This window comes from Pleurodeles waltl, chromosome 3_1 (genome assembly GCF_031143425.1).
Source record: "Pleurodeles waltl isolate 20211129_DDA chromosome 3_1, aPleWal1.hap1.20221129, whole genome shotgun sequence".
NCBI lineage: Eukaryota > Metazoa > Chordata > Amphibia > Caudata > Salamandridae > Pleurodeles > Pleurodeles waltl.
In genome coordinates, this window is record NC_090440.1 from 427,006,827 (window position 1) to 427,028,233 (window position 21,407).

The window sequence follows — 21,407 nt, forward strand, 5'->3', positions numbered from 1 at the left end:
TTCACACCTCCCCCCTGCAGGAACAGCAACACTTGGCAGTGAGCCTCAAAAGCTCCTGCCTTTTGTTCTGCTGCCTCAAGGCACTCCAGCAAGTGGAGATGACTGCCCCCTGGACCAGGCTCCACTTTTGGCAGCAGATCTGGAGGGGAAATTAGTAAACACCAGGAGGAGAGTCCACCCCAGCTGGGACCACCCCTAGGGTGCCCAGAGCTGAGGTGAACCCCTCCTGGAAGAATCCTTCCTCTTGTTTTGGAGAGTGTTAGCCAAAAGGGTTAGGAATGTGCCCCCTCCCCGAAGGGAGTGGGCACAGGAAGGGTGTAGCCACCCTCAGGGTCAGTAGCCATTGGCTACTTCCCTCTGTCCTCTGTAACACCCCTAAATCTCGTATTTAGGGGCACCCCTGAACTCTGCACTTCAGACCCCTGGTGACCTGAAAGAAGAAAAAGAACTGAAGAGCAGCTCCATCAGAGAAGACTGCAGACAACAACTGACTTAGCCCAGCCCTATCGGCCTGACTGCAGCTTCAAGACTCCTGCTACAAAAAGGCGATGCATCTGGCAGGATCAGCAACCTCTACAAATCCCCAGAGGACTGCCTGCCTACCCAAGGAACCCTCCAAGGACTCCAGACCCTCCCGGATCCGTGAGTCCTGCCCACTCTGCACCTGACACCCACAGCTCAAGTACAGGTGGCCCACCGGTCCAGAGAAGGTCCCCGGGCAATTCCGACTTGAGTCCACTCTGGGTTGACGACTCCTGATCAACACAATGACGCCTGCAGCCTAAATCCAGAGGACCCCCTGACCGCAACTGGCTTGGGTGAAGATTCCTGACGCCCAAAGGTACCCGTGCACCCGCAGCCCCCTGGCCTTGGGGAATCTAACCGACGGTCCAGCAATGTCCAGTGGGCTCTCTACTTACCTGTCCAGCCATTTGTCTTCTTCAGCCGACTCCCTGGATCAAGCCTGCAGCCTTTGGGTGACCCCCAGGGTTCCTCCATTGAAAAGCATTGGGTGTCCAATGCTGTGTTTGCACCCTGCAACTGGCTGCCCCATGCCACTGAGGGTGTGTGTTTGGTGCTGACCTGTGGCAACCCCACTGCTGATTTAAACCCCCCCCCAAGTCTGTGCCCTGAAGTCACGGGTATTTACCTGCCAGCTGTTTCTTATTAAGTGCCCCCAGTCTCCATAGGATTCCTTTGGGCGCCCAACACCAACTTTGACCCCTGCACCTGGTCGGCCTTGTGTTGCTGGTGGTGCACCCTTCCTAAAGTTTGCCCTGTGGACACCCTAACACCCTAAGATTGGGATAGTAAGTCAAGTACTTACCTGCAAATTGTGTTGTTACTTTTCCTCCCTTAGGACTGCATTGCTTTCAATGAGAAAGTGTCTGTTTTTTAAATTGAAAAGTATTACTTACCTGAAAACTGTTTTATCTGTGAATTTCAAACAAAGTGCATTTGATACTTAAAAGTGATACATTCTTGAAACTGTGCTTACCTGCAACAAAGATCATTTTGGTTCTAGAAATAAAGTAACAAAGTATATTTTTGATACATAAACATTGGCCTGGAGTTAGTCACTGAGTGAATGCCTCATTTCTTGACTGTGTTTATACAAAAAATGCCTATTACTACCCTCTTATAAGTCTAACTGCTCGACCACACTACCACAAAAGAGAGCATTAGTATTATCTACTTTAGCCTCTGTAAAGCCTCTGGGGCACGAGTGGACTCTGTGCACACTATACTTTACTTTGGTATAGTATATACAGAGCCAGCTTCCTACAACCATGCCACAAATTTCCTCCAACAACAGGTGTATACCGTCTTAATGGAGGGACACCTGGCTGCCAAGAATGTGTTACAGACTTTGGGGGGAAAGGTAAAAAGCTGTCAACCGTCACTGCTCAATCTCCATGCAAAAAGGCAGAGAGTTGACAGGTTGGGGTGCAGAACCCTCCCCTGCTGCTCCGACAAATGATCCTCCCAAAGGGGCAGCCAAATCGGAGGATCAATGAACATGCACACCAGATGGGATACTGGACTCTACATGCCCTTCGGCCCTGCCATTCTTGATCTTCTTGAGAACTCTGGGCAGAACTGGTATGGGTGGAAAGATGTACAGAAGGTCCGAGTTCCACTCACAATGGAGTGTCTCAGAGCGATTACCACCTTGGAAACTCCAACATGCAAAAAAGACTGACATTGCACGCTCCCTCGGAGGCTTACAGATCTAACCAAGGCTCTCCCCACTGCTGAAAGAGACCTTGTGCCTCCTCCAGATGGAGACGCCATTCGTGATCCACTAGGCATTTTCGTCAGAGTTTGTCTGTTTTGGTATTCAGAGAGTCGCCAGATGTTGAACCACCAGGAAGATGCTCTGCTGTTCCAGCCACGTCCAGAGGCGCAGAGCTTCTTGACAAAGGGTCCACGATCCCATCTCGCCCAGTTTGATGCAGTACCTTACGGGCGGTGTTGTCCATGAGTACCTACATCATCTTTCCCTTGACAGAGGGAAGAAAGGCTTTCAATGCCAGACAGATTGCACAGAGCTCCAACAGGTTGATGTGGAGCCCTGTACCCAACGGAATCCAGATGCTTCTAATCTCCACCTCTCTCAGATGTCCCCATCCCAAGAGTGATGCATCTGTAACTACTGTCAGATCTGGTTGGGGAAGGGAGAGGAATCTTTGTCTGACTGAATCGCAGTTCGTTAACCACTACTGCAAATCCTGTGCTGTTCTCTCCAAGATCTGGACCTTGTTTGAGAGATTCCCCTGATGATGCACCCATGGAACTTCAGGTCCCACTGCAGAGCCCGCAATTTGCCATCCGGCATGTGCACCAGCAGGATGCAGGAGGCCATGAGGCCCAGCAGCCTCAGAGTCATTCTTACCAAAATCCAGGATAGAGGCTGAAACATCAGTATCATAGTCTGAATATCCTCGACTCGCCACTGTGGAGATAAACCCGAAACTGCACTGTGTCCACAACAGCTCCAATGAAAGGGAGCATCTGAGAGAGAGTCAGGTGTGAATGCAGGAGGTCTGCGCCATCACCTTGGTGAACACCCGAGGGCTGCTGGTAAGGTCAAAGGGGAGCACAGTGAACTGAAAGTGCTTGTGGCCTACCATGAACCGCAAGTAACGTCTGTGGGCAGGAAGGTTGGGAATATCGAAATAAGCATCTTCAAAGTCCAACGCTACCATCCAGTCTGCTGGGTCCAGGGCAGATAGAACCTGAGCCAGAGTGAGAATCTTGAACTTCTTAAGGAAGAGATTGAGAGAAGGAAGTTCTAGGATAAGGCGGAGTCCCTTGTTCTTTTTGTGTACCAGAAAGTAGCAAGAATAGCAACAACAATCTACTTCTGGCACAGGAACCCTCTTTATAGCTCCCTTTTCCAAGAAAGCCCTAACTTCCTCGTGGAAAAGGCATGTGATCCTCCATCATCCGATCATAGTATGGTGGCATAAGTATTGGGGTAGTCTCGAGGGAGTAGCCCCTTCGGACTATCTGCAAAACCCATCTGTCTGAAGTAATGGATTGCCAGTGTAGCAGGGATAGGGGATCTTTCCACCAACTGGCCTTTGGTAGGGAGTCAGACTAGGAAGGCTTAAAGGCTGCTACGGAAAGGGAGGGGGGGTGGGAGGGTGCTCTTAACAGACTGCTCGCTCTCTGATCCACAAGGTCAGTGGATCCCACGCCCTCAGCCACAAATAGGCTGCACAGCATGCGTAGCATGGTGGCTGGCCCAGAATGGATGCGGTTGGAGGCCCCTTCTGTAGCCATCAAAGGGGAAAAAGGCAGACTGAGGGGGGCGAGGGGCTGCAGTGAGGTCCAAAGACCTGGCCGTAGCCCGAGAATCCTTGAAGCGCTCGAGCCCAGAGTCTGCCTTGCCTCCAAAGAGACAGATGCCATCAAAGGGCATGTCCATCAAAGTAGCCTGGACATCCCCTGAAAAGCCAGATATCCTCAGCCAGGTGTGGTGCCTCAGTGGCACTGTCAACGAAACCGATCTGCCTAGTTGAGTCAGCTGCGTCCAGTCCACAATAGATGGTGAACTTTGCTGTGTTTCTCCTATCTACAACTGCGTGAGATAGTACAGCCTGGGCCTCCTCCGGGACCTGTGGCAGCACTTGCGCAACCGTATCCCATAGTATGTGGGAGTAATGGCTCAAAAGGAATGCGGTATTCACGGACCGCAATGCTGGCTAGTGGAAGAAAAAAAATCTTCTTCCCAAGTGTGTCCAGCCTTTTGGATTCCAGATCCGGGGGTTCAGAAGAGAACGTGTCCTGGGTAGCTCTCAGGAGTGGGGGTTTGTAGGAAAGTACCATCTTGCCTGGCATGTTACCCCCATTTTTCACTGTATATATGTTGTTTTAGTTGTATGTGTCACTGGGACCCTGGTAACCCAGGGCCCCAGTGCTCATAAGTGTGCCTGAATGTGTTACCTGTGTAGTGACTAACTGTCTCACTGAGGCTCTGCTAATCAGAACCTCAGTGGTTATGCTCTCTCATTTCTTTCCAAATTGTCACTAACAGGCTAGTGACCATTTTTACCAATTTACATTGGCTTACTGGAACACCCTTATAATTCCCTAGTATATGGTACTGAGGTACCCAGGGTATTGGGGTTCCAGGAGATCCCTATGGGCTGCAGCATTTCTTTTGCCACCCATAGGGAACTCTGACAATTCTTACACAGGCCTGCCACTGCAGCCTGAGTGAAATAACGTCCACGTTATTTCACAGCCATTTTACACTGCACTTAAGTAACTTATAAGTCACCTATATGTCTAACCTTTACCTGGTAAAGGTTAGGTGCAAAGTTACTTAGTGTGAGGGCACCCTGGCACTAGCCAAGGTGCCCCCACATTGTTCAGAGCCAATTCCCTGAACTTTGTGAGTGCGGGGACACCATTACACGCGTGCACTACATATAGGTCACTACCTATATGTAGCTTCACAATGGTAACTCAGAATATGGCCATGTAACATGTCTATGATCATGGAATTGCCCCCTCTATGCCATCCTGGCATAGTTGGCACAATCCCATGATCCCAGTGGTCTGTAGCACAGACCCTGGTACTGCCAAACTGCCCTTCCTGGGGTTTCACTGCAGCTGCTGCTGCCAACCCCTCAGACAGGCATCTGCCCTCCTGGGGTCCAGCCAGGCCTGGCCCAGGATGGCAGAACAAAGAACTTCCTCTGAGAGAGGGTGTGACACCCTCTCCCTTTGGAAAATGGTGTGAAGGCAGGGGAGGAGTAGCCTCCCCCAGCCTCTGGAAATGCTTTGTTGGGCACAGATGTGCCCAATTCTGCATAAGCCAGTCTACACCGGTTCAGGGGACCCCTTAGCCCTGCTCTGGCGCGAAACTGGACAAAGGAAAGGGGAGTGACCACTCCCCTGACCTGCACCTCCCCTGGGAGGTGTCCAGAGCTCCTCCAGTGTGCTCCAGACCTCTGCCATCTTGGAAACAGAGGTGCTGCTGGCACACTGGACTGCTCTGAGTGGCCAGTGCCACCAGGTGACGTCAGAGACTCCTTCTGATAGGCTCCTTCAGGTGTTAGTAGCCTATCCTCTCTCCTAAGTAGCCAAACCCTCTTTTCTGGCTATTTAGGGTCTCTGTCTCTGGGGAAACTTTAGATAACGAATGCAAGAGCTCGTCCGAGTTCCTCTGCATCTCTCTCTTCACCTTCTGCCAAGGAATCGACTGCTGACCGCGCTGGAAGCCTGCAAACCTGCAACATAGTAGCAAAGACGACTACTGCAACTCTGTAACGCTGATCCTGCCGCCTTCTCAACTGTTTTCCTGCTTGTGCATGCTGTGGGGGTAGTCTGCCTCCTCTCTGCACCAGAAGCTCCGAAGAAATCTCCCGTGGGTCGACGGAATCTTCCCCCTGCAACCGCAGGCACCAAAAAGCTGCATTACCGGTCCCTTGGGTCTCCTCTCAGCACGACGAGCGAGGACCCTCGAATCCAGCGACTCTGTCCAAGTGACCCCCACAGTCCAGTGACTCTTCAGTCCAAGTTTGGTGGAGGTAAGTCCTTGCCTCACCTCGCTGGGCTGCATTGCTGGGAACCGCGACTTTTGCAGCTACTCCGGCCCCTGTGCACTTCCGGCGGAAATCCTTTGTGCACAGCCAAGCCTGGGTCCACGGCACTCTAACCTGCATTGCACGACTTTCTAAGTTGGTCTCCGGCGACGTGGGACTCCTTTGTGCGACTTCGGGTGAGCACCGTTTCACGCATCCTCGTAGTGCCTGTTTCTGGCACTTCTCCGGGTGCTACCTGCTGCTGAGAGGGCTCCTTGTCTTGCTCGACGTCCCCTCTCTCTCCTGGTCCAATTTGCGACCTCCTGGTCCCTCCAGGGCCACAGCAGCGTCCAAAAACGCTAACCGCACGATTTGCAGCTAGCAAGGCTTGTTGGCGTTCTTTCGGCGGGAAAACACTTCTGCACGACTCTCCACGGCGAGAGGGATCCGTCCACCAAAGGGGAAGTCTCTAGCCCTTTTCGTTCCTGCAGAAACCTCAGCTTCTTCTGTCCAGTAGAAGCTTCTTTGCACCCGCAGCTGGCATTTCCTGGGCATCTGCCCATCTCCGACTTGCTTGTGACTTTTGGACATGGTCCCCTTGTTCCACAGGTACCCTAGATTGGAAATCCACAGTTGTTGCATTGTTGGTTTGTGTCTTTCCTGCATTATTCCTCTAACACGACTTCTTTGTCCTTAGGGGAACTTTAGTGCACTTTGCACTCACTTTTCAGGGTCTTGGGGAGGGTTATTTTTCTAACTCTCACTATTTTCTAATAGTCCCAGCGACCCTCTACAAGGTCACATAGGTTTGGGGTCCATTTGTGGTTCGCATTCCACTTTTGGAGTATATGGTTTGTGTTGCCCCTATCCCTATGTTTCCCCATTGCATCCTATTGTAGCTATACATTGTTTGCACTGTTTTCTAAGACTATACTGCATATTTTTGCTATTGTGTATATATATCTTGTGTATATTTCCTATCCTCTCACTGAGGGTACACTCTAAGATACTTTGGCATATTGTCATAAAAATAAAGTACCTTTATTTTTAGTATAACTGTGTATTGTGTTTTCTTATGATATTGTGCATATGACACTAAGTGGTACTGTAGTAGCTTCACACGTCTCCTAGTTCAGCCTAAGCTGCTCTGCTAAGCTACCATTATCTATCAGCCTAAGCTGCTAGACACCCTATACACTAATAAGGGATAACTGGGCCTGGTGCAAGGTGCAAGTACCCCTTGGTACTCACTACAAGCCAGTCCAGCCTCCTACAGGGTTGCATCAGAAAACTTGGGTCCCCTGCAAAGGGGCAATGGTGGCGGGCAGTTGTCCTGTTCACAGGAGCCCATGTGCTGGGTTTGGACCAGGTACCCAGTAGGACATTCATGATGGCCTCACTAAAAGGGAGCATGGGTTCTGAGGAGGAAGCTCTAGGTTGAAGCACCTCTGTCAGGAGGTTAGTCCTGACTACCACCAAAGGCAACTTAAGGTCCAGGAGCTCAACTGCTCTTCTCAACACCATAGAATAGGCTCTGTGGCCACAGTAGTGGGAGAAAGCATGCCAGTAAAGTATTCAGTCCGATGGCTTCACCCAAATCTGTACGCTAGTCCATAGGGTCTTTGAGCTGCTATTTTAAAGGGATCAGCGGCCCCTCCCATTGCTTTTCATAACCTAGCCCATAAGAAAGTGGCTCAGGGTCCGACATAGGAGACACGGTTCCTGCCGGTGTCTGAGTCTGCATTGTACAACGCCCATCCGGCTCCGTGTCGGAGTCGGGGATCAGAATGAGGATGGCGTCCGCCATTGGGTGTGAGCGGCACGAGGAGCATCAGGAGCGGCATCGTGGAAGGTCCGAGTGGTACGACCGACATCGGTCAGGATCCAGGACTGGATCCGTGGGTGCCCGTCGGCGCTGAGGCCCAAGCCAGTGGCGTGGAACCCAAAAGAGCCCCTTCCGACTCTGCGGGGCCCGAAGGCACTCCAGCAGAGTCAGACTGCACAAAAATGAGGAGCACGGCCTCATAAAAGTCTTTCAATTGGGTAGGGGTCACTCAGGCTCACGGAAATCCTGGAAAGCGTGGAGTCAGCCCAGAAACAGGCTCTGCAGAACAATGCCTATAACGTCGACACTCCCTTGCCTCGTCGGCCACAATTGAGGAGAAAACAAAAAACGCTTTGACTTCTTGCTTTTCTTCTTATGCCTCGACTTACCTGATCACCCCAAGGATTTGAAGTGGGACCACAACAATGGAGCACTCTGCGACTAATCCCGGGATCTTCCTCTCGATCGAGATCTTGACTTGCACGGCGTTGAGCGTCGGGCCGCCATCAGCTTCGGGGACCGCTAACTCAAAGTCTTTGGATGCATGGCAAGCACTCGGAACAAAACTTCGGGTTGTGGTCACTCTCCCTGCACCAAAGACACCTGAGATGCAGATCCGTCTTGGACATCGCTCAATGATGGGAATCGCAGGGCTTAAACCCGGTCTTCCTCTATGACATCCTCGACGCACAAGGAGTTGAAAACTTAAAAACATCTTTGACAAAGATTCGAAAAAAGCTGGTCAAAAAATGACTGAGGGGTAGCTTTCTTCGGATCAGCACTAGCTGACATGGAAAGAAAAGAACTGACATCAGGGCACTGGGGTGGCACCTATATAGGAACCCCGATGTCATATATGGTGCAAATTACATTGAAAACAGACCCGGAGCTGATCCATACCACCTAACAGTGCATAGGGGTGCTGCTCAGAAAATTCGCCAGATCCAGTCTGACGCCTGGTGGAAGTTCAAAGGTAAGGAATCTGCAACTGGAAGTCTTTTTCAGACATGCAAAATATAGCTTTGGCTATAAAATAAAAGAAAAATATAAGCTATTAAATAAAGGATGTGGCTAAGGTGAATACTATGTCTGAATAAGTATGATAAAATAGTTTAAATGCAAGCAAGCTGGTTTGATCTATTAGACAGGATATGATACATTACCAACTCATAAATACCATATATGTAAGTAATAGTATTTTCATATTAAGCTGGGAAGCAATAAACTGCTGCGTATCAGGTAAATTGGCAGACAAGAGATTCCATGCATTCAGTGCAGGAACAGCGGGGGTGCTGTCAGGTGGACTTTCTTTTACACTGGGATCTAGGAAGCTCCTCATCATTGAGGGATAATTTTAGAAATGTGTATGCAACTATTTTTTGAACTGCAAAAGTAAAGGTCTTTAACATGAAATATAATTTTGAACCATAATCCAAAGAAGAAGCAGGCAGACTGGTGGGGCAAGAAGTAAGGTATGGACAGGCCTAAAAGTGCTTCAACTTATTGTTGTTTCGGCACAGATGTTTGAACACTCAGCAGGCAAGGTACATGAGACGCTCCAAAGGCAACAAGCGACAATGGATAGGCACTGCAATAGTTTATACAGTGAAATGGAAGTCTTAAAGCTGATCGAGCCACAGGTTCAGGACAAGATGGGACGGAGAGTGTGAGGAAGTGTCTGCGAGAGAGCAAAAAGAGAAGGGAAGTGTGAAGAAGCCAGAAAAAACGGGAGAGCGGAAAAAGTAGAGAGAGGAAGATAGGTGAAGAGGGGGAAGAAAGGTAGAGGGGGGAAAAGAGAGAAGGGGAGAAAAAGCAAAGAGAAGTAGACATGAAAAGGGGAAAGCGAGAGAGCTGGTGCATGCCAATGCACTTTGGCAATCTATGCACATCCTTCCAATTCACATAGGGCTGCCACCTGGCCGGCTTTCTACCGGCACCACCGATATGTTTATTTTCAGGCAGGCACAAAAATAAGCAAAATCACCTAAAGCCTGTATTTTTAGCTCTTTTCTGAATATACTTCAAACAGCAAATATAAATAGAAAACACTTATAAATGTGTTCCGCAACTGCATTAATGATCCTTGACAAAGTAAACAAAGGCAGAAAAGCCATGCTACAAATGAATACATGTGATTTTCTTAAAGTTCTATTGAGTATCATGCCCGGGCTTTTGTAGGCTCTTAAAGCAACAATAAACGGCTGGTGATTTTCTTTTGGAAAGGTGGCAACCCTAAATTCACATGATCCAACGTGAAGCCAAAACCCAATAAAGAAGTTTATCTAAGACTAACAGAAGGTACACTAAAGTCGTCCCCCGCCCTCAACTCCACTTCATGCACTGTCACATTGTTACACTGTTAAGAAGCAGCAGGAGGGGATCAAGCATAAGACAGATATTACTCAAAGTATGTCTGCAACACTTACCAAAAGGAAATGCTCTACCTTATTTCTTAGCTTTCATATAACATAAGGATGCATATGCTTTATGATTCTGGTTAAAGCCTATTAAGGAAAACTCAGAAAGCTGAAATTTCACTAACATGAGGCCTCAAACATTATTTAGATATCTCATGCATAGACAATTTAATTGCCACCCAGCATTTAATATCTATCATCATTGACAGAGCAGCATATAAGTGCCAGACCTGCATGCTGACACCAGTTTCTTACCATTCATTCGTAAGACGATTTGAAGCTTGCTTCAACTTATTTCTCATCAATTGAAAAGTTTATTTCTTACAAAAAATGTTTTATCCAGTGAGCAAACAATAATGCCCCCTTCTTACACTCGAGTGTTTAACCCTTGTAGGGGGTCTTGAAAGCAAATGTCTGATTAATCACCACGGGGTGTGTCTATGGTGCTTGGGTTTGACGCAGACACCAAGTCCTGTGAGAAGTGTGCCCTTATAAATCCAAAGGTGATAGCGAATGCAAAGTTGTACGTAGCCGAACACTGAAAGAAGTCTTCGTAGTCCTGCTCCCACTTGAAGTCGACTGAGGAGACCCATTCCCACTCTTGTTCCCATAACAGCGCCTCGTTGCAGTCTAAGTCTTCCAGTAAGTCGAACTGCAAGCACAAGCAGGCCAAGTGGAATTCATATCAATCCTATCACTCTCAGTCTGAGAAGTCACTCATCTACAAATCTAATTTGTATTGCGAAATTTAGGAAGATAAGACAGGGCGGATGTACATTTACGGTTAGAGCAGCCAAGCTCCAGGAACAGGTTCCTGTTTTATCACATCCTTTGCTGATTTATTGCAGTTTAGAAAAGCCTTGAAACCTTGGCTTTTCCCTTAGTAACCTTTTGTATCTTATTATCTGTGCAACTGTTTATGTCCTGGCTGAGGCTGATATCGCCAGGAAACCATTTTGTTGATAGTGCAGTTTATAAATATAAAAGAGAAAAGATGTCAGGATACTTTGTGGTCTCGCTCCAGGTCCCTTGCAAAGGACCTGATCCCACAACTGATTCTGATGCACTCCATGTTTCTGGCTCCATTGGCGTTACTGTAACCTTTCGGGCTCAAAGGATTCATGAGTCCTCCAGTTGGATTCGCCCTTGGTGCCGTCTGTACTTCCTGAACCCACCTCAGGTTCCGCTCTGACATCAGGGCCAACTTGAAATCCAGCACCAAAATCACTGCTGGTCCTGATGCCAATGACACTGTAGGAAGACCTTGTTCCTATAGTCCTATCCAACTTCTAACCAAATTTATCTGTGCTACAAATGAGGTAGCATCCCAAAGCTGTATCGATGCACCCAGCCCCAGTTCAATACAACTTAGATAGAAGCATTCATTTGCGTCAAAGTCACACTTTAGGGTGCCAAACAAATGTTCAGTTCAGACTCTGATCAAAGCCACCCAGCCTTTGGCGATGACAATAGAGATGAAGGGCATTACTTTCTGCAACATTTTTATGATGACAACTTATTCATAGACTTGCGGTAGGCCAGTGAGTTAAACACTTCCCCAAACACAAGGTTGTGTTCTCCTTGGCCATCAAAGGGAGGCAGTGCCTTATTTTACAACACTGGTGGTGCTGGATTTACAACTGCCAACTTTGATGGTCAAAGCTAACGTACTGACAGAAGTAACTGGACAAACTTCATCAGCACCCTTACTTCCAATTGATGAAGTCCTTTATCTTGTCCACCAGTGAACAAAAAGGTTGCCAGTTGTCACATGTCAGCACCAGGGGACCCTGATTTCATAAAGCAGCAGCCGACACCAGAAGGTTTTGTGGTTCAGGCTTACATCAGTAGGGTGCATGCCAATAAATTCCATATACTCCTCCAGACAGAAAGTGTTAACAAATCAGTATATTCAGAAAGCAAAGGGTTTCCTTGACCACTCTAGCCCTCTACTCAGTCAATGCCCGCTGTTTGTTGAGTAGATATACCCATGCTTTATGGGACATGGTTGGTGAGATCTTGCCGGCAGTCCCCAAGGAATTTTGGCCAACCTGGCTCAAACTATCCACAATTGTCAGGATGCCGGAAAATCATTACCCAATCTGGACTACACATTTTTGTCTTCTTGGACAGAGCAGTGGGCACTAGAATGGTGGTTTGGGGGCATGCTTGAATGGGATCCACAGGCTTTTCTGATGACGTACAAGCCTCTTAGATAGACATGCCATTGATGGATCTCACCTGTTTGGTGAGAATGCAGATTCAGCTTTGGAACGCTTTAAAAGAAGCTGCACCACAGCATGTTCTGTAGGCTTTTCTACCCCTCAAAGGTTTCCCCACTTTAGAAGACTATTCCAGAGGGTTGGTGTATCGGCAATCCCAAGGCCCCCACCCCTGCAACAGGCACCCCAGCCACTTTGGACCTGTATCAAGCAGACAATGTTCTGGCTATCAGGAGCATCAGACTCCTTAGTTCCCCACCCCTCCGGCAAAAGCCTCCAAACCATTTAAGGATGCCCTTAGTGGCAACACATTCACCCTGTGGGAGGTAGGATCAAAAATGTTTTCCCAGGATGGTAAAGTATAATATCTGATGCATGAGTCTTTCAGAATGTCCAATGAGGCTATGACCTTCCTTGCTTTTGTGTTCCATCACATCTCAAAGAAGTGAGACACTTTTGGCCAAAGAAGCCCTGGAGAAGGTCCCAGCACCAGAAACAGGGATTGGCTGTTTTTCCTACTATTTCCTAATGCCGAAGAAGGGAGGCATTTGTCCGACTTTTTTTCTTCACACACTGAACATCTTACACAAGGACAAATTCAAGAGGCTTACACTGGTCCAGATTTCGTCTGCCCTGGATCCATGTGACTGGATGGTGGCTTTGGACCTGTATGAATCATCCTACAGACAAACGTTAATTTGCTGTGCACCCCTTTGCCCTCACCAGTGACCCTTGGGTGTTCATGAAGGTGATGGTGGTGACCGCAGCACACTTTCGGATGTTGGGGATTCCAGTTTTCCCCTACCACAACGACTAACTGTTGAAGGTGGGCTTGCAACTGTCAGTCGTGGACCACCTATGGATGACAGAAAACCCACTGACCTTGTTGGGCTTTCATATGTCAATGTGCCCAAGTTACACTTTACTCCTTCACAGAAGCTCCCCTTCATGGGAGCCATCCTGGATACAGGGCAGTTTTAGGCCGTCCTCCCACCACAAGTCCATGACATGCGGGCTTTGATACCCATGCTTTAGTGTAGGCCTTGGGTCTCGGTGAGAGCGGCTGTGAGATTTCTGGGTCTTCTGACATCCTGCATCCTGCTTGTTTGCCAGGTGGCATGTGTGGGCTGTATAGAGGAACCTGAAGCCTCCGTGGGCCCAGCACCAGGGGAACCTGTAGCATTACATCAGGTTTCGAAGAAGACTGCAAAAGACTTCCAGTTGTGACTCAACCACAACCGGATCAGCAGCAGACCCTTCTTCTTGCCCCATCCAGAGCTGATCAGTGGTGAAGGAAGTGTCATGTGGGAAAGGTGGAGATCTGAGGGTTCTGGTCCCTGGTGGAGGCCAGTCTCCGCTTCAATCTGCTAAAGCTGTGGGCCATTTCCTGGTTGTAAGGAAATGGCTCCCTGTTGCAATTACCCCCACTTTTTGCCTGATACTGATGCTGACTTGACTGAGAAATGTGCTGGGACCCTGCTAACCAGGCCCCAGCACCAGTGTTCTTTCACCTAAAATATACCATTGTCTCCACAATTGGCACAACCCTGGCACCCAGGTAAGTCCCTTGTAACTGGTACCCCTGGTACCAAGTTCCCTGATGCCAGGGAAGGTCTCTAAGGGCTGCAGCATGTCTTATGCCACCCTAGAGACCCCTCACTCAGCACAGACACACTGCTTGCCAGCTTGTGTGTGCTGGTGGGGAGAAAATGACTTAGTCAACATGGCACTCCCCTCAGGGTGCCATGCCAACCTCACACTGCCTATGGCATAGGTAAGTCACCCCTCCAACAGGCCTTACAGCCCTAAGGCAGGGTGCACTATACCACAGGTGAGGGCATAGGTGCATGAGCACTATGCCCCTACAGTGTCTAAGCAAAACATTAGACATTGTAAGTGCAGGGTAGCCATAAGGGTATATGGTCTTGGAGTCTGTCAAAAACGAACTCCACAGCTCCATAATGGCTACACTGAATACTGGGAAGTTTGGTATCAAACTTCTCAGAATAATAAACCCACACTGATGCCAGTGTTGGATTTATTAAAAAATGCACAAAGAGGGCCCCCTGTATTTTACCCAATTGTTCAGTGCAGGACTGACTGGTCTGTGCCAGCCTGCTGCTGAGAGACGAGTTTCTGACCCCATACGGTGAGAGCCTTTGTGCTCTCTGAGGACAGAAACAAAGCCTGCTCTGGGTGGAGGTGCTTCACACCTCCCCCCTGCAGGAACTGTAACACCTAGCAGTGACCTCAAAGGCTCGGGCTTTGTGTTACAATGCTCCAGGGCACTCCAGCTAGTGGAGATGCCCGCCCCCTGGACACAGCCCCCCACTTTTGGGGGCAAGTCCAGGAGAGATAATGAGAAAAACAAGGAGGAATCACCCACCAGTCAGGACAGCCCCTAAGGTGTCCTGCGCTGAGGTGACCCCTGCCTTTAGAAATCCTCCATCTTGATTTTGGAGGATTCCCCCAATAGGAATAGGGATGTGCCCCCCTCCCCTCAGGAAGGAGGCACAAAGAGGGTGTAGCCACCCTCAAGGACATTAGCCATTGGCTACTGCCCTCCTAGACCTAAACACACCCCTAAATTGAGTATTTAGGGGCACCCCAGAACCTAGGAAACTAGATTCCTGCAACCTAAGACGAAGAAGGACTGCTGAGCTGACAAACCTGCAGAGAAGACGGAGACACCAACTGCTTTGGCCCCAGCTCTACCGGCCTGTCTTCCGACTTCAAAAGACCTGCTCCAGCGACACGTTCCATAGGGTCCGCCAACCTCTGAAGCCTCAGAGGACTACCCTGCATCTAAAAGGACCAAGAACTCCCGAGGACAGCGGCTCTGTTCCACAAAGACTGCAACTTTGCAACAAAGAAGCAACTTTTGAAAACAACACGTTTCCCGCCGGAAGCGTGAGACTTTGCACTCTGCACCCGACGCCCCCGGCTCGACTTGTGGAGAACCAACACTACAGGGAGGACTCCCCGGCGACTGCGAGCCCGTGAGTAGCCAGAGTTGACCCCCCTGAGCCCCCACAGCAACGCCTGCAGAGGGAATCCAGAGGCTCCCCCTGACCACCACTGCCTGCTTCTAAGAACCCGACGCCTGGTAAGGACACTGCACCCGCAGCCCCCAGGACTTGAAGGATCCGACCTCCAGTGCAGGAGCGACCCCCAGGTGGCCCTCTCCCTTGCCCAGGTGGTGGCTACTCTGAGAAGCCCCCCCCCCTTGCCTGCCTGCATCGCTGAAGAGACCCCTAGGTCTCCCATTGGACTACATTGCAAACCCGACACCTGTTTGCACACTGCACCCTGCCGCCCCCGTGCCGCTGAGGGTGTACTTTTTGTGCTGACTTGTGTCCCCCCCGTTGCCCTACAAAACCCCCCTGGTCTGCCCTCCGAAGACGCGTGTACTTACCTGCTGGCAAACTCGAACTGGGGCACCCCCTTCTCCATTGAAGCCTATGCGTTTTGGGCACCACTTTGACCTCTGCACCTGACCGGCCCTGAGCTGCTGGTGTGGTAACTTTGGGGTTGCTCCGAACCCCCAACGGTGGGCTACCTTGGACCCAACTTTGAACCCTGTAGGTGGTTTACGTACCTGCAAAACTAACAAACACTTACCTCCCCCAGGAACTGTTGAAAATTGCACGGTGTCCAGTTTTAAAATAGTTTATTGCCATTTGTGTGAAAACTGTATATGCTATTTTGCTAATTCAAAGTTCCTAAGTGAAATACCTTTCATTTAAAGTATTGTTTGTAAATCTTGAACCTGTGGTTCTTAAAATAAACTAAGAAAAAATATTTTTCTACATAAAAACCTATTGGCCTGGAATTGTCTTTGAGTGTGTGTTCCCCATTTATTGCCTGTGTGTGTACAACAAATGCTTAACACTACCCTCTGATAAGCCTACTGCTCGACCACACTACCACAAAATAGAGCATTAGAATTATCTCTTTTTGCCACTATCTTACCTCTAAGGGGAACCCTTGGACTCTGTGCATGCTATTTCTTACTTTGAAATAGTACACACAGAGCCAACTTCCTACACTGGTGCTGGAAGTCTGGTCAGGTTTGCAAAGACAACATCACCACCATGGGGTACTGCAACAAGCAGGGAGGGGTGGGGTTCGGAGTTCTGAGCAAGGAGGTACTTCATATCTGTACCTGACTGAAGCACCAGAGCATTTCTCCAGTCATTAACCACCAGGCAGGATCTTGGAAAGACAAAGCGAACTAACTACGCCAGCGGCACCTGCTGGATCACAAATTGTGGTTACACCTCAAGGTGACACATGACACATTGTACCAAAGGGGAGAACCCTGGCTAGATCTTTTCATCAGAGCCAAGACCACACAAGGTCAAAGCATTTGCACACTGGAGTTTCCAAGAAGGTTATTCTTGGAGTAACTTTCCAGACGGAGCGGAGCACAGCACTCCTGGATGCCTTTTCACCATTGCCTCGCCTGCCCGGAGTTCTGAAGTCATCTTTGTGGTCCTGGATTCCACAAGGAGAGTGTAGTACTAGGAACTTCTGGGCAAGAGCATCTGTCTTCTGATCAGGTTACTGATTCAGGATGATCCCTTGCTGCAGCAGCTGAACAGGGTCCTGCACCCCATATGTGGAGATTGAGTGCCAGCAGTTGACTGCATTAAACTTCCATCTTGCTGCTAGGCATCCCTCTACAAAATCTGTCTACGCGAGGAATTGGGGTAAGTTTGCACCCACAATAATGACCTATGAGGAGGCAAACTGGCAGATGTTTTGTTGCTTGTTTTATTTGTGGCACTGAAAGCACGTGCAAGGGGCACAGTTTAAGGTTTTTTGTAGTCTCTTTTGGTCTTTTTACATTTACCAGACCAGCCGTTCTTGTTCAAATCACCTATTCTAATGTAATTTCTAAAAAGGTTTGAATCATTTGGGCCTCTCCCCATGACTCTCACCCTCCCAACAATCCTTTGTGATGCCACTGTGGGATCTTAATTTGTTTATCACTTTCCTCATGTTCACACCATTGGAGCCACTGCACTGCTGTCCAATTTATCTCCTGACTGTAAAGACTGTGTATCTAGTCGCACAACTGAACTCCAAGTTTTCTCAGTATAGCTGCCATACACCATCTTTTTCCCCAGACAAAGTGGTGCTGAAGATCAAGGTGACCTTTCTACCATAAGTCATGACTACTTTTCATGCTGGGCAACATTTTTGCTCTGCCTCAGCTCTCAAAAGAGAAGAAGAGACTTCACCGGCTTAACCCTAAAAATAGTTTAAGATTTTACATCAATCGCATTGCAGACCATCGGGTGGATGATTATCTCTATGTGATGTTCTCGGGTAAATAAAGGAAAAGTAGTAGCTGGCTAGTCCTCTGCATCAACATCTGTTGGCCAAAAGCAGCCTTTGTAGTGGTTGAGGACCCATTTCACAAGGGCCAAAGCTGTTACCACTGTGTTGGCATGCAGAGTACCTGTCTTTGACGTCTGCCTTGCTTCAACGTGGGCATCAGTAGACAAAGCACTACTACATGGACATCCAGATTTGACAGGATGAACATTTCACCCATTCGGTTCTGCCGGATTTTTTGGTATGAGTTATTCCACAAACCCATCACCTTTCAATGTAGTGCTCTGATATCTATCCTAAAAGTGAGGAATTAGTGGTTAAAAGTCTTCATCATCCATCAGTTAGTTATAATGCTCTCTCTCATGGATACTCTAACTGCAGATTCTTCACCTCTCTTCCACCACCCCCTTCTGTGGAATGGTCTCTTTTTCCCCATCTGAAAAAATCCCACATTAGAGATGATCTGCTCACTGGTTTGTTGTTGAGTTCTGAGTCTAAGTACGCAGAAAGAGTTAAGAAAGAAATTGGTATTAACTTGCAGGAGTGGCACTTATGTGCAGCCCCATCCTCACTTCCAGGCTGGAAATAAATCGACACAAAGCTGCACGGTGCCACTGGCGCGCAGGAGAAATGCTGCTTAAATCTTTTGGATCCAGTTGGCAGTCTGGGAATTTTCTACAGGTGATGGAATTTAAAGTTGAGTATCCACCAGAAAGAGCATCACTGAAGGTATGTAAACTGTTCATATAACCCATCTTAATACCAGTTCTGCTTTTCTTTCACTTTTTTCTAATTTAAGATTCTACATTTAAAATGAAAAAACTGATCAGTACTTATGCCTTGTCTAAACACGTAGTAAATGTTCACAATGTACCTGATTCTTTTGTGTGCATTTCTCCAGAATGATACCATTTTATTGATTTCAAGCGCTCTTGTTGCATTGGTGCCTCCAGTCCCAGCCTGCAGGGTGCCATCCTCCATTTTAGGAAGGAAGTCCTTTGCAAAGGGGCTGCCAACATTGTTATCATTTCCGTCCTGAAAATAACACAAACATTGCATTCATAAAGCACAAATAGGCTTGTTTCATGTTCAATTTTTAAAACCCAATAGAAAATCAGCTCTCATCTAACATGCCCCAGAATGTTGGATGCTATCAAAGCCTGCTCAAGGTGACCCAGGGCAACCAGGGGCTACTGGGCCACAGCGGTGGAGGTGGGGTTGTTTGCCTCTGCAGTTACAGGATCCGTCCTGCTATTGCTCTGCAAACTGAGCCCAGCACAAAAACTTCAGAACTTGACTTTCAGTGGTAGCAATGGTAAGCAGTCATAGGCTTCCCAGGGGGTTTGTCTGCGGATTTAACAGGCTCAGCACTGAACAGATACCCAGAAGTGTGATAACATGAGTGTCCAGCACTTTGGAAAAAATAAGTATTTTAACACACAGTAAAAGAGAGTAATACACAAAAGTATCAGATACACAGACTTTCTCGTGCAGGACTATTACTTTTCGGTGAGGAGGCCTTCTCTGCCTCTTTCCACCTCCCTTAATCTTAAGTAACAAATTGTAGGTTTCGGCATAGCTGCAGTGCTCCCTCCTACGACCTGGTAGGTACCAGCAAGCACTTGGTCTCTCAATGTTTGTCTGACCACGCAGTCCCTGTCCACATAAGGCCTTGCGCTGGCATCCCCCTCCTCAGTCCTGGCCCTCCTGACATCTAAGAAGGCATGCAAGCTGTAGGTGCATCCACTTCCTTCAGAGGCAGGTGTGCAGTTGTCTTCAGTCAACAGACCTCTTTCTGATACCTTTGGTCTGGGCCTGCTGATTGCGGCAGATCTTCCTTCCTTCTGGACTAGGTCAATTGTTGACTTAGCGACTTGGTCCTCTCTGGCAGAAGCAGTGATGCAGTCCATTTCTGGTCACAGATCCAGGACAGCAGCAGCTGAGTCAATTTAAGGCACTTTAGTGCAGCAACTGGGTCTGATCTGGTGCAGTTCCAGCTATTGCCTTGCCAGCCATACAATGACACAGGCACACACTGGCAAGCACTTTGAGGCAGCTGTTCAGTAACCCGCAGGGGCACATGTTTGAGTAAGAGCCAAGGGACTAGGTGCAATACAAGTCTGTATGGGCACACTTGGGCACATTCCATGGGCTTACGTGGGTTTCTTCTTCAGTGGCACAGAACGCTCATTCACACCTGGAGAAAGTACCACAGCTGTGAGAACAACGTCAATTAAGGCACATTTGGCGAGTGCTGCAATTTAGCAGAAGTCTCTTCTTGATCGGCACAAACCATTCAGGCATTCATTGGGGCAGGTGCCATGGCTACAACAGCAAGTCTGGCATGGCGGTCCACTCATACACACTTCTGCAGCACCGTGAATCCTTACAATGATGGTGACTTGCTCTGAGTGTGGAGCACATACGTCACACTTCCACAAACTTCAATCAGACACGATTACCAGGATCCACACCTCCTGCAGGGTTGGCTTGCTTCATCCCTCTTCTTCCAGGAAGGATCCTGCAGGTGTTCCAGGTCAAGAAAAAGCTCTACTTTCAGGTCAGACTTCAGGTGAAGTTCCCTCTGCTCTGGGGCGCTGGCTGTCAGGCAGCACAAGCCTTTCTTCAGAAGCAGTCTGAGCAGGTACAGCATGCAGGGAGTGTGTATTCTCTGTCTTTACTTCCAAAATCAGTTTGGGCCAGGTCTTCTTTTATGTGCCCTTCTCAGGCTGTTTTCCAGACTCAGCTTTGCCTAGAGTGATGTGCCTCTTATCAGGGTTGTGTCCAGGATGGAGCACCCACAACAGAAAGACAAGGAGTTCTCATCGTTGCTCATCTCCTCTATCCATACTTCAGTGTCTAGGTATTTGTGAAGTATAAATAGAGAGTACACCAGTTTCCTTCATGTAGTAAACTTTCTTTATTCACTATGCTGTGTACAATGATCTGCTCTTCACACAGCAACAGCCTGTTATATAAACGTATACCATGTTCTTATATCAGGTACAATAACATTATAAACCATGATGTAGCATGAAATCTTTAACTAAACCCTACAGTATTCTTCCTCCAGTCACTGGAGTGTCAGAAATGCACCTCTAATGCATGGGACATTAATCTCACCTCCATCTAGTGCACAGGAGCAGGCCAGGAGGTTCCAAAATAAAACCCAACTGACAGGCCTCCTTCACTCTAGTTCACAGACATATACACAGTGTATGTAACATGCAAATCACACATGCATATACTCATGCGCTTGAGATCTCAGTGCAGAGATCCATGCTCACTTGTAGTAGCAGAACTTCTAACAAGTGGACAAGTAGTCCACCACTCATGTGCAACAGATAAAAGCTCAGGTCACACTAGGATAATGGCATAGTATGCTGCCAACAAAGCACTACATGCTTGAACCTGTGACACATGCTTGAGTCCGTGACAAAGACAGTAGTCCCCTGTCACTTTAGAGAGCATATTTGGTGTACCACTCCAGGACTGGACTCAAGGGACAGGGCTTAGTCTTCACCCACACACTAGATTTGATTAGGCTGGGGTCACAACCAAA

General features: G+C 48.4%; 1 protein-coding gene across 2 annotated transcripts in view; it reads right to left on the minus strand.

The window, feature by feature from the left end:
• The window catches only part of POLG (DNA polymerase gamma, catalytic subunit), a 795,283-nt gene that overhangs the window by 195,809 nt on the left and 578,067 nt on the right, over window positions 1-21,407 (minus strand). For both annotated transcript variants that reach the window (XM_069222697.1, XM_069222698.1), the window contains exon 14: window positions 18,720-18,880. In XM_069222697.1, coding sequence (XP_069078798.1) covers window positions 18,720-18,880 — 161 coding nt within the window. The remainder of the gene's footprint in view (window positions 1-18,719; window positions 18,881-21,407) is intronic.